We start from the raw sequence: 21083 nt of genomic DNA, 5'->3' as shown, positions 1-21083 counted from the left end.
TACCAGCTTCTTTAGCACTTCCCAGGGTTCAGCCTGAACCTCTCTGGTTCCACTGCAGCTTTCCTTGGAGCCATGGCTTCCAGGGAAGCTCAGCTCAAATATGTGTATCTGGAGAAGTCTGGTCACTTTCTTGCTACATGAAATTTCCTAGTGCTTACAAAGAAATGTATTTCAAAAGGTAATTTTTTTGCAATTGTGCCTTTTTAGATAAATAAAAAAAATTTCCAAAATAAACACCTTTGTTTAAAAAACAAAAAAGTCCAATATTAAAGGTCCAAGTGGAGGTGAATAACAAGACAATCAGACTTGAAGTGATGCTGGATCTGCCCTGTATCTACAGCAAACAGAAGCAGGAGCATCAGCATCCCCTGATGTCCAGTGATACCCTGCAGCGAGGTAGCAGGAGGGCAGTGTCTGTTGGAGGGGGCAATTCAGAACCACCAATGCTCACTGTTTCCTTACATTCTATTAAAACGTATCAAGCTAGACTTCTGCAGAGCAGCTTTACTCCTGCTGTTTTGTTCCTGGAGTGAGGTAACAAAGCAGCTCCATTTCTGCCCCCAGTGCCAGGTAATGCCTGGAGGGGGAAGCACAGCTCTCACCTGCTCAGACCCCTCGGGGTCAGTCCCAGAGCCCTTCAGGGCTGCACGAGCCTCACCTGCTCTAAAGGAGGAAGGGAGAAGCAGCAGCAACTGCACCAGGTACAGACACACAGAGGAGACAGGGCAGAGCCTCTTTATTCTGCACCAGCTGCTCTCTGAGCACCCGCAGGGCTCAGGATGTGTCCATGGTTTGCACGGTCTCATCCACCACCTCGAGCTCCAGGTGTGCCACATTCTCTGTGAGAACAGCAGTTGTTCCTTTTTCACACTTGTACCTACCAAACCTAGTAAAGAAACGGGGGAAAATTAGTCTGGAAGATGGTACAGAGGAAAACTTGCATTTAAAATTTTAGACCTGGTCAGCTTTAGATGTTTCCTGTAAAAGTCCAAAGTAAAGAAACTGTGCAAAATCTACACTGATTGCAATAACTGACTAGAGTTTCAGATAAACCAGCAACTGCGGGAAACTCTTCACACAAACACTGCCATATAACTGGAAAGGTTTTTATTGAAATCAGTGGGCTCTCAACCTGGTGGGGGACAATTGTGCTAAAAACCAAAGAACAAGCAATTCACTTATGTTTTGCAACTCTAGAATAAGTCTACCAACGTATCAGCCTCTGTTCAGCTGATACATTGCACTGCTCATTTGCACTGTTTAGTTGGAAGTCCTACAGACTGGGGATCAGGGACAGAACTTGGTATTACTGAAAACAGGCCTTGCCAGGCAGAGCAGGGACCCCACAAGAGCTTCAGGATCACTCACCTGTCCCCCTTCCTGTTGGCCACATCGTAGGGACGGAGGAAGTCCAGCTTGCTCTTGCTGATGACACAGATGTCGATGTTGCTGCCGGAGCCCAGGTCGTTGTAGATGCCGGCTGCGATGGCGTCTCGCACGAGCTGCTTGGCCTCCTCCTCCTGGGAAAGGTAAAAAGCTGTCACTGCCCCAGTGCTGGCTTTTCCCAGGACCCTGCTTCCCTGTGCCTGTGGAGGCTGAGCTTGGAACAACAAATGATAAACCAAACCCTTCAATCATCAGGTACCGCAGTCAAAATGCTGAGATTGGTTAAGTTTGTACCACTGAAGTGAAACGAAAGAGGAACTTTTGCTACAGTAATGGATGTAACTAAGACACAGTTATTAGTCAGAAGGAGCCCCAGTGCAACAGTGCCCATGTTATGTAACAGCATTCAGGAGTATCTTTTACACAGAAACATTTCAAAATCATCAGAATATCCACTAGAGTATTACAGCAGATGTGTAAGATCACTTCGCCCCCCTGCCAGTACCACATGCCTGGTGCTGCTGAGCATGGATGGGACTGGCAGCCCCTCCAGCAGCACCGGCTCCCTCTGCAGCTCCCGGGCAGGGCTGGGGCTATTCCAAAAGAGCTGATGGAGAAAGTACCCACGCTCAGCTCAGCGCCATCAGGAACCATCTGACATGGCCGCAGCTCCTGCTGTAACCCAGGCTGGGGAGCACGAAGAAATGTGGCAAACCCGGTGTCAAAGGACACGTTTTCACTGACAGAGCCCCTCAGCCCAGCCCTGTACCCTTCCCATGGCACGGCAGGCCTTGGAGAGCCCTGACCAGTGAGGGGACATCCTGCACCCTCAGCTCCCCTGAGCCTGTGCCCTGTCATCTGCCAAAGGGTCAGAATGCAAGGAAAACAGATTGAGTCCATATAAATATACATATGGTCACATGCACATACCATATACATACACAGATCTTTTCAGTAGCCTAGAAAACACAAACCACAGAATGTAAGACCCTTTACTTTCTCTCAGAGGTGTGTTACCTGAAAACTAGAGCTGCCTTTCCAGTACAGAAACAGTAAGGCTGGCACACATCCATGGACACAGAGGTGTGGACTCGTTCTGTCTCCAGGTTGTGCAGCAGTGGCTGCTCCGCTCACCCAGCAGATCCTGCTGGAATGCTGAGGCTCCCAGGCTCACTCCTCATTGCTTTGCTGCTATTTCACACCTTGGAATGATCTTCTGGCACCAGACACCAGGAACAAGAGATGGGGTCAACGCTGCATTTGATAAATGCAGCTTTTTCCAGTGTGCCTCATTTTCACAGCCTGTCTGTGCCAGGACCCTGCCTCGTGACAGCAGCAGTGCCAGGAGCAGCAGCCCCGACTGCAGCTGCTCCAGCCCCGACTGCAGCTCAAGAGGAGCCCAAAATTAGCTCAGCTCCCACCTGCCGGCCCTGGGCCTGCCCTGCACTCCCTGGTGCCGCTCTGGACGGTGGGAATGACAGTATTCCTGTGCCGACAGTAGGGCACAGCCTCCACTGAACTACAGAAACAGCAGCAAGTCTTACTTCGCTCCCAGTTTTACAACTATTACTCTTTATAAAAAATAGTAAATTGAATTACACTTCCTACCAAACTGACTAGAACAATAAAGCCGTGCTGCAAAAATAATTCCTGTACCTTTCCTTCAGTGTTTTGGGCAATAAAATCCTGATAAGTAAGTAATTCCTCACTTAACTGACAGAAGACTGTCAATGACTTGTTGCAGACTAAGGTTATTTTAGTACTATAGTGAAAGTAAATAAACCAAAGAAGTATGTGTAGATCTGTTTTAAGAACTAAGCAGTAGCAAAAGCAGAGTAATTTTAAGTTATATGAGTGTTTGGTGTAAGAAAAGCAGCTTAGGAAAACTACATCAGATAGGTGGAGTTTGTTCCACTCTTAATTTCATCCTTTTAAGTCAACACTGCAAACCTCACAGACTCCTCTAATTTAAATCTGATTTGCTTTAAAAATGTACTCTATCACCCTGCTGTTATCAAATTAGTTCAGAAAACACCCAATAAAGTGCAGTTGAAGAGCTGAGCTGTAACTGCACTGAGGCAGCCACTGCACAGAGAACCCAGGCTGCAAGCTCAGCTCCTTCGCTAACACAGTGCAGCTCAGTCTGCGAACATGGAATAATTGTCACTAGAAAACCCTGCCTCAGTGCTGCTTCCTGCTCCTCTTCTGACAATTTAGAAAGCTGAACAGAGTAGCCACGAAAAAACCCAAAGTATTCCTTACAGAGATCCTGCATGGAGTTCAGCAAGGACTGCTATTTACAGTCACAAAATAAGGGGTTAGCAGGAAAGTGCTGACACAGTCTCAAGTACAGGGCCCTCAATGAGTCACTATAATAATTAATCTTAAAAAACCCTAAAAGTTCAGAGTATATAAAAGGAGCACTTCCTGCTTTATGGTTGCAAAGACCAAGCTAACTGGGAATATCCTCCTCTGGGGCCCCCACTGCTCCTTAAATGAGATTACAGCCGAGTGATGAACGGTACGGCGAGGCAGCGGTGACAAGCAGCACTTTATGGAGCGATCTGTCTGTCCCCATCACACACCCACAATGTGTCCCTGGACTCCAATGTGCAGCTCCATTTACCTGCGCGTGACAAACGGCGGCGCTTGGCCGAGGCGCAGCGAGAGCGGCGCGCGGTAACGGTCAGCACAGCTGAGCTGTGGGACAGAGCCCGCTTCATTACAGTGACCGCCAGCACGGCTGCCAAAGGCTGCCTGAGGAATAGGGCAGCAAAGGCTAAAATAAATAACTCAGCATGGAAGGCTAATCTGAAACACTGTTTGATAAATTATTTATAACACAGACAATTGTCTGCATTTAATATTGGCGCTACTGGTAGCATCTTTAAAAGATGATTTATGTGTTGTAATGCCATTAAGCTTTATATGGGCCCACTGCTGGCTATAAAGTCTGCTGAGATTTAGAGAATGAGTTTTAAACTGTCACTGCAACATCATAGTAGATAGAGCCTGTATTAAATCTTTACTTTAAACCTGTTATCTGGAGAGTTGCAGTTTGCAGACACTCAGAGCTGATGGATTGCCTCTCACAGCTGCTGTGCCACGAGTCCCAAACAGCACCGAGGAGCAACTTTTACACATTATTCTTGTATATGACTTGGATCAACTTCCTCTTCTCACTTAAGCAATTTCCAAATTTCAAGTGCTACTGAAGGAAAAAAAGAGACTTTCCTACAGGAGATGAGGCTACTTCTACATTGTATTAATACTGTCTTCACTAATAACCTGTAAACAAGTTTATCATTATGCTCCAGCCGCAAAGGGAGCAGCTGGAATGGCTTTGTCAATACTATTTCCTCACATTTTGTAACTTCACAAGCAAGTTAAACAGATGTCTTTTCCCATTTTTAAAACTTTAGTAATTCCTGATTTTATTTTTTCTCTTACCAAAATAAAATTAATCCCTTCTTCAGGTCACCAGGATGCTGTCAGACATGCAATACACAGTGCAATTCCCCAAAGCAATTCTTAGAAAGAATTGAAATGCGAGGCACCATCAGTACAATATGAACATAAATGTTTTTGTAAGAATAAACAAATGCAAATACTTATCATAAGCCTTTTGCAATGAGATTTGTTCAAATGCTATCATATAAAAAGTTGATTCTACTTAAAGTGAGAATCCCCAAGACTTGTGTGGGAATAGAAGGGAAAAAACCTCAGAAGCTTCAGGAAGGACAATGACAACAAAAAATAAATCGATAAAGGAGTGTTGGGAATTTGGGGGTGGAAAGGACCTCTTGAAGGACATAAGCACCTACAGGAGCATACTGAGAGTCTGGAAGAGAATCAGCAGCGTACAGGGAGTGAGGGGCTGTGGGGTGGAGATCAGTCTGTACCTGGAAGAGATGCTGAAGCCTGCTCTAAGTCCAAAGAGAACAAACCTGAGAAGCAAAGGACTTTGTATGTCTTGCAAGGGAAGGCTGGCAGGCTCCAGCAGCAAGAATAGATTTGGTTTGGCTGTCAGGAAAGGGGCTGGCATATGTCATTTAAACCACTCAGGTTTAACAAGTCTCCCCCCAAAAAAGCGCATTTCCAGTGCTGCCTCAGAATAAGGAATGACACAACTTGTCTCTTTTTTTTAATTTTAAAATTAGACCTACGTGTTTTATGTTCGGATTCATTGCGACTGAAGTGTCAGTAAATGTTTATTTTTCTAACCATCTTCTGCTAAGAACTTTCAAATAAACTGCTCAGTAGTCCCTAACAATTATTCTCAGAGATAAGAGGTTTTTCCCATTCTGAGGAAGCTGCCTGTGAGCACAGGCTCATCCCCACCCCCTCTCTGATATCATACACCACCAGTATAATAAACCACGTTAATATTTCATACCAGGGTGAAATATGCTGGAGTATCAATTCAACATCTGCTGTCTTTAGGGTACTGGCGTCCCGCAGAGACACTTTCAATTTGTAATTGAGTTCTATACTGAATTAATCAGCAGTTTATCTTTTTTAGTAAAATAATGTCTTCCCCACTAACCTGGATTTACATTAACAATTTATGCCAAATTACCTGCCAAGACAAGAAACTTACATGATTCGGAACTACTATTCAATAACATTAGTTGCTGTATGTCATTCCCTACACGGGGATTAGTACAATCCATATTTCCGATGGCACAGAATTAAATTACAAGCTCTTCTCACAACTATGGGATTTCTTTTAACACTATTCCCATTCTCTGAACTAAGAATGATTACAAAAACTCATTCAATCCATCACTTAGTAAAGTTCATGGGTTTTTAGGGAACTGAGTCTCAAAATGAGAACTGGCTTAACAGCACCAGAGCTGTAAATCCTGCCAGGCTGCAGCTCCTCCTCTGGCCCCGCTGTGCTGCTCTGTGGTAACACACCGACCCTTATCCACCCAGATATGCAAACCCTGCAAAACACTACGGTTAAAGTTACTTTATGTTACTGCATATAAAAAAAATTATATCAAGCAATAACACGTCTGGCTTCAAATAAAGCAAACTCTGCCCATCTGACCACTGCTTTACCTCTGACAACAGGATGGAAGGGAATGAAGGTCAGCATTTTATTTGGAAAAGAAGCCTTGGGCCCTCTGGTAATATATCCTTCCTAATACAACAAAATGCTCCATAAAGCCCAGGCTGGCTCCCACCTCCTCCTCCTCTTCTTCCCTCACAGCAATTGCCCTCAGCCCTGCCGGCCCTCGCCGCGGGAGCAGCACTCGGGCTTGGTGCCATGTGAAATATCTTCTAGTACATTTTGCCTGTGTTCTGCAGTTATGGGAGATATACAAACTGGAACAATTTAAACTGGAACACCTGCTCCTGAGAAATGCATCAAAAATAATTACCTGTCCTCCCCCTACTCTGTGCAGTGAAATGATCTCTTAACACAGAGCCCTGCTTCTGGCCAGCTTGTCTACATTATTACGGACAAAGTTCAAGTGTTACTTTCATAAAGGTGAAGAAATTGTTGCTCTTTGACATGCAGCAAGGCCCAATTTACACAAAGGTAACATTTATTTCCCTTGATACAGTCTGCAGTCAGCAAACTGGAAGGCAGCACTGCTGGGTATCTCGGGGAACTCAGACTGGCGCTGCTGGCAGTCTCCCACCAACTTCAGCTCACAAACCTGGCTTTCATTCATTCAGCAAGCACCCCACAAAACACCCCTCCTGCAATCCCAGCCTCGCCACAGCATACCTAGCTGGCATATTCCAGATCAGCCCAGATTTCCTGTTTAACACTAGTTCCACAAAGGAAATCGATCCACGGCACAGTTCTGTGAAAGATGATGAAAACTGTACAAACTGTCCAACGTGTCAGGCAGAAACCAGGCTGCCACAGGATAATTGTGATCTAACCTAAGAATAAGAAACAGGTATGATAAGCCTTTATTTTCTGGCTGACTGTATGCACTAAGACCTGATATTTACCCATGGAAATCCCTGTCTCCAGGAGGCACGAACACAGCTATGTCAGGAAAGCTGAAAACTGCAGTGCCACAAGCTCTGGCAGCAAGGAGTGAAGATATGCCACTAACAGCCTCAGTTCCTGTCACTGGATAATGAAATACACAGGCACAGGAACACAAAGTCCTGATTTTTGCTCACCAAGTCAGACTTCGTCTCATCTCCCCCCTCCCCATTTACTTAATTCCGTGTTTGACACCAACAGGGGTTCAAGTATCTCAGGCAGGCTCTCCAGCCTAACTCCCATAGTCTGGCTTGATCTCCATTGTCTGCTGCCAGAGCGGAGCCCACAAACCTCCCAGCAAGTGGTGACCGTCCCGCGGAGTCATTAACGCTGCGGTGTCAGCTGGCGGGATCAGCGCGCTGCCACACCTGAGCCCGAGAGCTGATCACCATCGCTAATGAACGCCGGGCTCATCTGCAGCCTGTCACTGCTCCCGGCCCCGTCACACACACAGCAACAAGACTGGGGAGACAACTATTGTTGAAGATTAGAGACTTTTGACAGATTCCAAAAATAGCTCAGCATTGTTGTCAGTAGTTAATAAACAAAAATAATTCTACCATATTGAGGGACAGTAGGAAATGTGAGCAGAGCAACATTTGAAGGATCTATGTGTCAGCTGCTTAAAAATGGAAGAAAGTTACATGTTTTCATAATATTTTGTAGCGTGCCTGATGCATTTTTGTACTGAAGTAAGAGGTGCACAGTAAAAGCTGCATTCAGGCTACTTTGCAGTTCGATACTGCGAAGATCCCAGAGCGCATAGGGCATCCTGAGGAAAGCGCTCCCCGTTCCTCAGCTACTCCACTTACAGATTAGGGGCTACTCAGAAGTGCCTCAAAAACCACTCTCCCAAGCCTGCTCAGCAGATGGCTCCCAGCCCATGTAGGTCCCACCCAAACAGGTGAGCCAAAGCCTGCAGAGCGGTCACTGAAGCACACCACGGGACCATCCCCTCTTGTGGGACAGCAAGCTGCAGGTTTTGGGACAGCACAGCTGCTGCAGCACCAAGAGGGCCTGTGCTCCACGTGGAACACACTCAGAACAGTCCTCTCTTCTTATTCATCTTTCTTACCCTCCAGGGTATTTTTGGTTTTATTCAGCACCACTTGATTTCCTGCCACGCTTAAGAAATGGTACAATAAATGACTGTAAATATAATCTCACACATTTGTGGTGATCTGTCCTAGAAATAATTATTAAGTATCTGCCAGACTATCTCTTATCTCCTTTCTTCCACCAGTTCTGTTCCTGAACTCACTACTCCAAGATTTACTTTCTTTTCCTTGCAAAAGTTCTGTTTTCTGTCGCTTCTGATTCTCTTCCTTTTGGACCCTTTTTTTATTAAACCTGCCTGTTTTGATAAAACACAGAAAAGAAATGAAAGTTGCAAGCAGCCTTTCCTTGCTTAAACAAGAAGTCTCCAACATAACCTGACTGTGCACCAAGTAATTCTACAGACAAAATGCTTCTACTTTTCAAACACCGGAAATCAAATACCAGAAGAAAATATATCCTCCTCCCCATCTCCTGAGGAATACAACCACCACAGGATAGATAAATCCAGAATTCCGGCATTTAATACTGTAGACATTTTTTTCCCAGCTCACAATGCTTTCCATATCCACTGACTCAAAGTATTTCTTTGCTATTGTTTAACACCAGAAGGCACAAATGCATTTACAAAATGACTGCAAGGTTTAAAACCAGTGGCGACTCTCTTGGAAGAAAAATTGGCTACAGTGAAAGATCTAAGCTCGAAACACTCCATTAGATGTGCTGTTCTTCCACTTATGTTTTTTAAAGCAGATCTATAGCTGCCCACATGACAGATTAATATTGTTCCACAGTAGTTAGGTGCTTGGCATTACATTTTTGAAGCACCTAGAGGCCTTCAGGGCTGAAAGTGTTCCCATCCTCAGCGATCTATAATGGTTCCTCTAGAGGCCAGCACTCCTCCCCACAAACCCTGCCTCCATAAATCAGGCTGCACAAGTGGCACTCGGGGACGTCACCATCCATCTCCACAGCTCTCCTGAAGGACGTTGGGTAAAGATCCTCTCCCAGCACTGCAGCCAGGGAAAGGACCATCACAGTTGGCACTGATAAAGCATGTGCTACTTAAATCTGAAGACACACTAAGTCTATGGAAAAAAACACATCCTGCTGGTGTTAGCATGCCTCAGGCACTGGGAGAAGCTTCAGCAACTCATCTTCAAAAGGCAGAGAGCCAGGGCTCTAGAAACCTGCAAAAATTGGCTAAGCCTGCAGTCTTTTTTTATTTTATTATTTTTTTATTTTTTTTAGTTGAGCATCTTCAAAGTCTACAATTCTAACTGTAGGGCACAGCAGCTGCCACTGCAGATTTGATCCTCTCAGCTTTTGGCAGCTCTCAACTTGAAATTCTAGCAAAAGAATTTTTCAAGTTGCTATTATTGCCTGTCATGGATTTATAAATATTGTGCACTATCTGCTGTGGCATGGCTCTCCTGGGACACCAGTGCATGCCAAAAGCATAACAGAATGAAAAACAGTTCCTATTCTTCAAATAAATGCTAATTTTTTTTTAACTGTGCTCACACGATGCGTTTGGTGATCAGCTTCAATAGTACAGAATATATATCAGAGGCAAAAGAGCTGATTGTCTTTTCCAGTAATATTCAGCTGCTACTTTCATTAAGCTTGTTTAATTACATTCCAGATGCTAATTTGCAAGTTGATACCAGAGGGTGCAGGACAGTTTGCCTTTGAATCATTTTTCTGTGATGTGATGGTCTTGAAGCACACCACTACCCTCCAGTAGCCCTAGCAAGCTATTCTGACAATTAGTGCAAAAGAAAGGAACATTGATCTTGACAGAAAAATAATAATTTTCTACCAATTTTATTAAATTAATCTCCAGCAATTTTATCTTCATTGCCATTTCATAGCCAGTTTTATGTAAAATATACATAGCATATTTCAGATTTAATTTGGATTCATTTCAATAGAAATATTTGTTATTTTATTAATTTATTAAAAAAAAATTCCCCACATCTGACTTAGAATGTAAATACAAACTCACAGCCATAACAGAATATGAGGAAGTGTTTAAGAGTACCATTGAGCGTTATCACATGAAACTCTGCTGGTTTGGTTAATAGAATTCCTGAACTGTTACTGGATAACAGATTATCCAGGAAAACCAAAGGAAGGGTTAAGGTGCATGCAAGTCTCAAAGATCTAAATATCTATTTCAACAAATTGGAAGGCTGTATTTCTACATGCTTGTTATAAGTGACTATCTGCTGCCACTTATGGTTGTGTGTGAAGACAGTTTAATGAGGATGACCTTTCTAAATAGGAAAATTTAGAGATTTACCAGTTTTTGGTGTCTTTTTCGTTTGCTCTTACACAAGAAATGACTTAAAATCCAAGCTTGAAAGCTAGCTGAGAATAAATGAAAACTTTAGTTCCCCAGCACAGCTCTGTGCCATTTGTATCTTGGAAAGAGGACTATTGTGCTGTAGCTGCTGCTTCCAGGGATTTGCAGTCCGTGTTTTCACTGGAATGGCACACACGCCAAGTGCACAGTCACACAGGAGGCTGGAAAAGGAGACTCTCATTCTTACAGCAGCATGAGCAGAGAGGAAAAAACAGAGTCTTCCTCTCTCTCTCTCTCTCGTGGCTCTATCAGCCATCTGGTGTGAGGATCCTTCCCAGAGACACTTGGGAGCCTATTAAACATATTCCAGTATTTCTGATAACAATTGTAAATATACTAGAGGCCAAAAGTCCAGCATCTTCAGATGCTGCCCAAATCACAGCGCTCCTGATCCCACTGCGTGTCCCTAACTTTGCACACTTACAACTCTTGCTTAGGTACTGACAGGAGAGGGGCCAGGGATAATTGGAAAACTGCTTTTTACTAACGCTGAAGCAATTAACTAATGGCAAACTCCTCAAAACAAGGTGAGGCAGCTGACAGCTTTTTTAAAAATCTCCTGGAATTGCACACTGTGATTTGTCAGGGGATGTACCAAGGTACCACAGATCATCTCACATTTTAAACTTCATTTACCAGCTTTGTAGAGAGGAGCTGAGGATTTATAGGACCATCACCTGAAACCACAGTGCACTTCAGAGGGAGGAAATGACCCACAGCAGCTGCATTACAAAAAAGAGGAGCATCTGAAGACTTTTAGTTGCATTCTCTTTTCAAGACTGAGGGGGACAGAGGGACAGAAAAACAAAAATACTGACTGTGCAAGGGCTGGTAAATTGCTGAAGTAAACTATAACCAGTCAACTGTATGTTTTTAAAGCCTTCACCTACATTCAAATCACACATTTTCCCATACATAAATACAGCTTCTTGCAAATTTATTTCTTTTGCCCATCAATTTTTACAGCTGTGCAGTAAGCTGACATTAGTACATTTTAAGTGCAGCAAAACTAGAGCATATCTAGCTTTTTTTAGAGTTTCAAGCCTCCTAAATTCTTACAAGTGTGAGGATTGCTGAGGGAAGAGACACTGAGGTTTAAAAACGCAGGACTTACCTCCATGTCGGGTTTGTATTTATCTTCAAACACTGCCATGGCCGCGAGCGATCCAGAACCTGCGGTGACAACACCAGGACACCCCTTCAGCCAGTGGATTTAGGTATGGCAATATTTTTAGAGAAAAATACAGTACATCTCATCAGCACAAACCAACCTGAAGCCCACCATAGCCCACCTCTGCACCGTACAGTGCCTACACTAAGTCAGAACCTGATTTAATCCTGGGGGTACAGCTTGTGGGCACAGACTCAGCACAGGCCCATCCCAACAGCCTTTCCTTCTCACCATTTTGAACATAAGGTACAAAACCGAGGTTAGAAACAGAGAGTCAAGGGAATGCCACAGTGTGCGGTCCCCACTCCTCCATCCCTCCCACCCCACGTCCGTGCCTGCCCCTCTTAGAGGGGTGCTGGAATGAGGAGATGACTCCAACCCTGGGGATGAGCAGCCCAGCAGTGGGAACAGGGCAGGGGGCTGCAGCCACCAGCAGATTTCCCTGTAGTTAAACAGTTAATTGTGCTCCTGCTCTGTGCCATTGTTTTTACAACAATGAACAATAACAGCTGAACAAAGTGCCAGAGACAAAACCACGAGTTTAACCTTCCTCTCCAGAAAGAACGAAGTACAAGTGCAGGGATGGAACAGGAGCCACCTCTGCCCAAAGCTGCACTGTGACTGCAGGGTTACAAATGCGCTTTTTGGGAATTACCACAAAAAGCAGGATGTTACTATTTGAAACCGTAAACTTGCTTTGTTCAGAAAGAGTGAGCCTTCAGGAAGATTCTCATGTCTGTTGGTGGCCCTACCCATATTTCAGAGAGCACTACTTTTGGGGAGTGAATAAAGTTACCTGCAATTTTTTACTCCAATTAGAAGATTTTTTGGCATTTATTACTTTTTAACTTGTTTTGCATAGTGCTATCTGTTTAGCTGGGTCACAGAGAAAGCCATATTTCCTATTTAAAATGATTTGTGTATATCGCTTGACCACCTCAATGGTTTAGTGAAAGCAAAAGGCAGCGATTAAACAGTTTCAAATGAGGTGTCCTGCTGATTTTATCAAGTCTGCTGAATGTATAATGAAAAAGGAGAAGCTGACAGTGACACTGTTGAGAAAATACAGACTACCTTAGCTGAACCATTTAAGGAGGTCCAATTATAGATCAAATTTAAAGGGTTGAAACAGCAGATTTACAGACACAAATCAATGAACATGGTAATCCTGATGAATATGACAGATATTCCTGTTACAGAATATTGCTGTGGTTGAGGATCATTACCTTTACAGTACCAAATACATCACATCTAAAAGCAGTAGGACACTCTAAGTATGCACTTGTAATGCTGGCAATGACTATTCATTTACACCTTGGAGCAATACACAACTCCATTTTTTAAATGCTGAAACTGAGAATAAAGAAGATTTTTAAGCAACTAATAGCAAAACTGAACTGCTGATTCAAACAGCTGGTATCACAGAACAAACCACAAATAAAAGGAATTTTACTGACCCTTCAAACAAGGTCAAAATAAAGCATGTGCCAAAACAAATAAAGGAATATGAACAATAATTCTGGAATTATGTAGGAATATTTCTAATGAGAGGGAAAAAAAAAATCTGGGCTATGGTCTCAAACCAAGCCCACATTCTTGCTATAGCCAAATGAAGGCCTACCATGAGCTGAGTGGGAAGCCTCAAAGCTGGAAAACAACCCTGTTCTTGGGGAAAGGTTGACAAAATCAGAGTACAAAGACTAGAAAAAGTGCAAAAAAGAAAGTATAAAATGCAATATCTCACCAAAATTACTACATTAGCTATTTAGTTGGGGAAAAGCAATCTTCATGTCTTAAAACTTCTAGTGACCAAAAATATTGATAACACAACTGCATACATGGCTCATGCTGAATTCCTCCAACTCCTTTTAAAAAGAAGTTCCCAAAAGAACCTATGAGCAGGAAATCAGTAACTTAAAGACAAAAAACAGGAAAAGGAAAAAGGCAGGTGGAATCTTATGTTACAGTACATGAAATCCTTTATACATAAAGAATTACACTTAATTATTTATCTTACTATGTTACCAAGACACAACCAAATCTAGTATAAACCTTAAATAAATAAATCCAGACAGTTCTATAATGTAAATTTTCAAAGAGTTGTTTAAAGTCTTAACTTAATTAAACCGACATGTAGACATTTACATCTGAAAACCAAGATCCTAAGGAGGTTCTAGCAGAACAGGAAGCTGGAAAAGCTGATTAGACTTGCTTCATTTTTTCTCTAGTGCTTATAAATCCTAAACAAGCATGCATTTAAAATTTGCCTTAGCAAAAGCCTCCCAGCACGGCTACGCAGTCTCTGAAAGAACAGAATTTCCTGATCTTAAACAGCACAATGAAAATTCTTTACTCTTCCTAGCACCAGATGCAAGCCCCGTGTTTTCAGAAACACCAGTCAATGCACACATCTGAGTGTCTCCACCAAAACAAAGCATGTTTGACAACAGCAACAGGAGCTGCTGTGCAAACCCCTCCTGGCACGCACACATCCCCTGGAGCACAGAGCTGAGCAAAGCCCACCTGCACTGCCGGCCTGGTGAGAGCTCCACTGGTGAGAGCTCCACCGTGCCCCTGCACCCAGCTCCCCGTCCCTGCCCAGCTCCACCCGCCTTCCAAACAGCCCCACAATGTTCCAGCCACTCCAGCTGCCTCCTGAAAGCTGCATTGTGACAGGAGAGCGGGCAATAAAACTGGGAACTTAAGTAAACACGGCAAGCACGGTTTTCTTATTGCAGCTCCTATAAAAACACAGAAAACTTGGATATTAAGGGTCTATGGAGAACTTGTTTGTGTGTGGGGAAACAGCTGCTCTCTTGTCCGCGCACTCAGTGCCCAGCAATAATTCATTTTTAACAAGCATGCTTTGCCTTTATGCAGAAACAAGCTTCACAATTCCCAAACATAAAGTCTGGAGAAGGATAAAATCCAAACACAGCAAAACACCATCCATTACCTTGGGATGGATCCCCCACCTCATACACACCATGTGTAACTGATCTGAGTCACTACCAGTTCAGATTCAGCAGCACTTCAGCCTCAAATCCATTAAAACCTCCAGGAAAGCCATGTGATAATGTGTCACTAAATAGTGTCTTCACCAGAGCTCAAAGTGGCACCAAAACAGGTATTTATCTTAGGTAAGGTTTCAAACTAAGCTTGCAAAAGTAGGAAATTTTCTTTGTTTGATTTATTTTTTCCACATGTTTAAAGTTTATGTCCGTTCTGTATGTGAGCAGTAAGAATAATTAAAACAAAGGATAATTAGCAAAGTCATAATTTATTTGTATTATATAGCGTTCAGGAAAAAGCCCTTTCAGATCTTTAAAACCCACTATCTGCTAAGAATGCTTACACTTAACATCAGGAAAGAAATGCCATCTCAATTCCAACGAAGTTGCATATATTTTCAGTAAGCGACACTTTAGAACCAAATATTCAGGAACCATTAATCTAACATCTACGTATGTAAAAATACGGACTGCAAATTCTACGTAACTACAGAAGCTGAACTACTCTGAGGCAAATGCTTTTCAGTCTCCTGGTTAGCATGAACCAGGTAAGTGATGAAACGATAAGAGAATTTACTGTTCTCTTCTTTAAGTAACGCTGGTCATTTCCTTAATTTCCCAACCAAGGTGTTAAATTTTCTGCATGCGACTGTAGTAAATCCACTTCAAAAATACCATCTGGTCTTCACCTGAGCAGTTGTACCACTGCAGTATTGATTTAAAGTGAAATATAGTTATTGATACACAGCAAAAAAGTGCAGCTCACAGTAATTTTCACTGTGAATTAAAACTGCAGGAGCTTTTCTAAAGCAGATGCACTGCATCTTTTCAGCAGAACCTTCACTGAAGCCAAGTTCTCACTGCCAGGTACAGTCCATCTCCTCACCCAAGGACCTGTTTGCTGCCACACCAGAGGATGCGCCGAGCTTTGAGAGCAACATTTAGCACCTCCTCATCCATCACTGCCAAGGCTCCCTGACAGGGCATTTATTCACAAGCACTCATTGTTATTCAATTTGCTGCTCATCCCAGGTAAGAATTCCATGATCTCGGCAGCCCCTCGGATTGGGATCATTTTTCAGCGTGGCTCCTGGCTGGGGGCTGGCTCCCAGCAGTGGGAGTTCTTGCTCTGCAGCACGACACTGCCACTGCAGTGAAGAGCTGATTTATGAATATGAAGCACCACTGGCACCAGGGGAGCAGCTCCAGCCACGAGAGACTCCTGAGCACTCCGCCTGCTTCCCAAAGCTCAACTACACACTTCAAGTGCTTTAATTTTATGCATGCATTTCATTATAAGCCTTGGCCAGAAGCTTTCCTAGACAAGCCAAGCAATCAGGCAATCTTGCATCGTTTGCTGAAATCCAATTTTGTCCTTTGTCAGCATAAACAGTTTAATTTGATGTTCTCACTCCTGAGTAAGCACTGTGTACCTTTTAAATCTCTCTTGCAAGGCAGGACAGCACTGTCCACCCAGACAGACCAGCACACCAAAATAAACTTCTCAACCACCCTTCCGATTTAATACTGAATTTCCAGAAGTTAAGTGGCCAAACAGAATCTACCCTGATTTAATACACCGCCTTTAGAACATTTGGGATAAAATACCCCAAAAAACCAATAGATTACTCTAACTAAGACTGAAATACATTTCCAACTGCTATCTTAAATATGACTTTACATAGTTTTTCTGCTGTTTTGATTCTATCTTTCATCTATAGGCATTAGCTAATTTTTTTACTAAAGCCTATCCCGGTCACTGGGGGAAGCGTCAGTGCACCAGGGGTGGGAAGGTGGAGGACCCTGATGCTGAGAAGGGCTTTGTCCAACAGCGTGGCCATAAAGAATGTGCGGGCACCACACACACCTGGTACTGCGCGCAGCAAACCCAAGTTTAAACTACACGAAACTCAGTCCTCTGATATGCTACTTCCCACTCGTTTGAACTTAAGCCTGCTACCACACTATTTTTGTGGAGGGAAAGAGGAGCTGCCAGGATTTCCCTACAGGCCGCGTTTTAAAGCTTTTAAAACCGAGGCACGAAAGCCAGCATGTGTGGAGTGTAGTGCGGCTCCTGCAGCCCCGTTCGGGCCAGTTCTGCGGCCCCACGGGCCTCACGGCCCCACAGGGCCCACAGAACCCACGGCCCCACAGAGCCCACAGGCCTCACGGCCCCACAGAGCCCACGGGCCCCACGGCCCCACAGGGCCCACGGGCCCCACGGCCCCACAGGGCCCACGGGCCCCACGGCCCCACAGGGCCCCACGGCCCCACAGGGCCCACGGGCCCCACAGAGCCCACGGCCTCCACGGCCCCACAGAGCCCACAGGCTTCACGGCCCCACAGAGCCCACAGGCCTCACGGCCCCACAGAGCCCACGGCCCCCACAGAGCCCACGGCCCCCACAGAGCCCACGGCCTCCACAGCCTCACAGAGCCCACGGCCCCCACAGAGCCCACGGCCCCCACAGAGCCCACGGCCTCCACAGCCCCACAGAGCCCACGGCCTCTACAGCCCCACAGGGCCCCACAGCCCCACGGCCCGCACAGCCCCCGCGATGACGTCAGGTGCCCGGCCGCCGTGCCCGGCCCGCCGGCGCCACCCAGCGGCCGCGCTGGGCGCGAGCGTTAAGGAGCCCGGGCGCGGCACGCCGCCACCCGAGAGCCGCCAGCAGAACGGGAACGACCGCCACCTCCCGAGCAGGGGTTCGCGCCAGACACACCTGCCGGGAACACAAAACACCAATGCGCCCGTGAACGCGCGCTCTCCCACCACAGAAGCAGCATAAAAGCTGCACCAGGCACGTGCCGACTGATTTACTGATCTGATACGCTTCGTTTTCACATCGGTTCTCTGACGTATTTATTTGACCTTTCCCTTACGCTTTCATGGCTCTACCAAACATAACCTTCCTTTTAAAATAACCCAAGTCTTCCAAACAAAACACAAGTTCCCCAAGCAAAATTTGTACGAACCACGAGTTAGGACAATCCGCAAATCAGGTTTCTGAGATTTTTTTTTTTTTTCTTTCTTTCAGCAAGATTTTGGGAATCCCACAATTCTTGTGCTTTAAGGTGTGGAACACACACAGCAACGTTCTCAAGATCAGTTTTCTGCCAGCTGAGTTTTACCCCAGCCCACGTTTGTGAGGAAACAGAACAGTGCGTGTGCCTTATAAATACAACTTCATCTTTGTGCTCTGAGGCCCGCACAGCCCTGAGCACACAACGGGATCTAACTAAGACCACTTTAAGTAGGAATTTGAAGCGTTGCCCGTGCCCTGGCCCCGCGGGAGCGGCACTCACCCATGGTGACGTAGGGCAGCTTGTCGGTCGACCCGTGGGGGTGGATGCTGTACAGGTGGGGGCCCGTGACATCCACTCCCCCCAGCACCAGCGCGGCGCCGATGTAGCCCTGGTACCTGGAAGCAACGTTTGTTGTGAGTCTGGAGCCCACAGCTCAGCCAGCTGTTCAACACAACGCAGGGTTTGGGAACTGATCCCCACCGAGCAGGTACAGCGCTGCACCAAACAGGCAGCTTTTACCAGCTGGCAGCAATAAAGTAAGAAATGGACTAAAATATGGCTTATTTCAGTGTCCAGCAGACTTTCTGAGGACACTGAAAACTCCCAGTTTTATAAGCTTACACATTACTCTGTTACTGGTCCAGCCGCCTCACCACAAGGACACAGCAGTTTTCATGGGTGCGACTACGTATTAAACTTCTATTTTTGTTGTGTGGTTGCTACATAATTCTCTGAAACACCAGAGACTCCATTTCTCTTCCACCTCAGTTAACAAGCCCACGAAGCAAAGAGCAATTAGAGTCTTGTTATGAAGGTCAAGCAGGCTGAGACAAAGAGTGCCGCCTAAGCGTTGCTTGGTGTTTTTACCAGCACGGGTAATAAACAAGAACCCCCCCAGTTACCTGAAGAGCATCTGCTTGAGCATGCGATTGGCCGTGACCACTCGTGGGAGCCGTCCCGTGGACAGGGAGTGCAGCTCCAGGTTGGAGGAGATCAGCTGAGTTGTCATCTCAGTGTCTGCGGCCGTTCCCGCGCCGCAGCAGCTGAGGAACGTGATCAGCAAATGAGGAAAAGGAGGCAGGAGCCTCCACGCTTCAGGCAACAGGCAGAAATTGTCTCGTTGAGAAACTGGGGGAATTAAGTTCTCGTACAGAGAGCGTGAAACCAGAGCCTGCTTAAGTGTAAATGGAATACCACCAACCCCCAAGCCTTGTTAATGAAATACCATTTTGACACAGTTTAATAGACTCTGTTAGTAAAGAACACGGCTAAAAAACCCCAGCACCAACATCACTATGCAACAACGCGCACAATAAGCAATCTACCACCCAACAGAACTAACACTCACTAGATATTAGGGGAAATGAAGTGTATTTTCGAACAGTTCTTGTCAGCAACAACCATCCCCTCGGTTGCTCTCGTATCCGCTCCGAGGACGACGCCATCCTGCAGGAAGGGAGAATGATTCCCACAGCCGCCACCGGCACAGGGCCGCTCCCGGGGGCAGCCCGGCGGCCGGGATGGGGCCGGGCACACCGGCGGTGACTCAGCGGCGCGGAGCCCCCGCCGCGGGCCCGGCCCGGCCTCGCCCGCCGCCCGCCTCACCTTGAAGATGACGCCGGCGATGGTGGTGCCGGTCTTGCGCGGCGCGGGCACCCGCAGCCCCTTCTGGGCGAGCTCGGCCTCCAGGAGCGAGTTCCTGCAACACAGCGGGCGAGTGGGGCCGGGCGGAAGGCCAGGCCGGCCCGGCCCGCGGGCCCCGCGCTCCCCCCGGCCCCGTCCCGCTCCCGTCCCGGCCCCGTCCCGCTCCCGTCCCGGCCCCGTCCCGCTCCCGTCCCGCTCCCGGGCCTCACCGAGCGCAGTTGTCGAAGCTGAAGCCGCCGGCGGGCGCGCGCAGCACGGACACGGCCGCCATGTTCCGCCGGGCACGGGGGGAACGCGAGCGCTTCCGGGGCAGCGAAATGGCGGCGGGGCCGCGCGCGGGGGGCGGGGCCGCGCGCGGGGGGCGGGGCCGCGCGCGGGGGGCGGGGCCGCGCGCGGGGGGCGGAGCCGCGCGCGGGGGGCGGGGCCGCGCGCGGGGGGCGGGGCCGCGCGCGGGGGGCGGGGCCGCGCGCGGGGGGGGGGCGGGGCCGCGCGCGGGGGGCGGGGCCGCGCGCGGGGGGCGGGGCCGCGCGCGGGGGGGGCGGGGCCGCGCGCGGGGGGGCGGGGCCGCGCGCGGGGGGCGGGGCCGCGCGCGGGGTGGGGCGGGGCCGCGCGGCCGCTGGGGGGCGCTGCGGGGCCCGGCCCGAGCGGTGGGTTCCGTCCGTACGGACAGCGCGAAACGGACCCGACACCGACCCGAAACGGACCCGAAACGGACCCGACACCGACCCGACACCGACCCGAAACGGACCCGAGACCGACCCGACACCGACCCGAATCGGACCCGAAACGGACCCGACACCGACCCGAAACGGACCCGAAACGGACCCGACACCGACCCGACACCGACCCGAAACGGACCCGACACCGACCCGACACCGACCCGAATAGGACCCGACACCGACCCGAAACGGACCCGAATCGGACCCGAGACCGACCCGACACCGACCCGACACCGACCCGACACCGACCCGAATAGGACCCGACACCGACCCGAAACGGACCCGACACCGACCCGAATCGGACCCGAGACCGACCCGAGACCGACCCGAAACGGACCCGACACCGACCCGAATCGGACCCGAGACCGACCCGAGACCGACCCGAAACGGACCCGACACCGACCCGACACCGACCCGAATAGGACCCGAATAGGACCCGACACCGACCCGAATCGGACCCGAGACCGACCCGAATCGGACCCGACACCGACCCGAATCGGACCCGAGACCGACCCGACACCGACCTGAAACGGACCCGACACCGACCCGAAACCGATCCGAATAGGACCCGAAACAGACCCGAAACCGACCCGAAACAGACCCGAAACCGACCCGAAACCAACCCGAAACGGACCCAAAACCGACCCGACGCCGACCCGACACTGATCCGAAACGAACCCAAAACC

At 47.5% G+C, this 21083-nt stretch overlaps 1 protein-coding gene across 1 annotated transcript; it reads right to left on the bottom strand.

The window, feature by feature from the left end:
- Positions 1-750: 750 nt before the first annotated feature.
- PSMB7 (proteasome 20S subunit beta 7) lies at positions 751-20026 on the bottom strand. The gene is made up of 8 exons (XM_068210991.1): positions 19888-20026; positions 19640-19733; positions 19383-19480; positions 18937-19077; positions 18314-18429; positions 11941-11999; positions 1369-1520; positions 751-886 (listed from the first exon to the last, which is right to left on the bottom strand). Exons 1-8 carry the CDS (start codon positions 19947-19949, stop codon positions 775-777), a joined length of 834 nt encoding a protein of 277 aa, XP_068067092.1. The 5' UTR covers positions 19950-20026; the 3' UTR covers positions 751-774.
- Between the last annotated feature and the right edge of the window lie 1057 nt (positions 20027-21083).

Source organism: Anomalospiza imberbis, chromosome 21 (assembly GCF_031753505.1).
Source record: "Anomalospiza imberbis isolate Cuckoo-Finch-1a 21T00152 chromosome 21, ASM3175350v1, whole genome shotgun sequence".
Lineage (NCBI taxonomy): Eukaryota > Metazoa > Chordata > Aves > Passeriformes > Viduidae > Anomalospiza > Anomalospiza imberbis.
The sequence above is the reverse complement of the archived record's forward strand: the minus strand, read 5'-3'. Positions and strand labels throughout refer to the sequence as shown.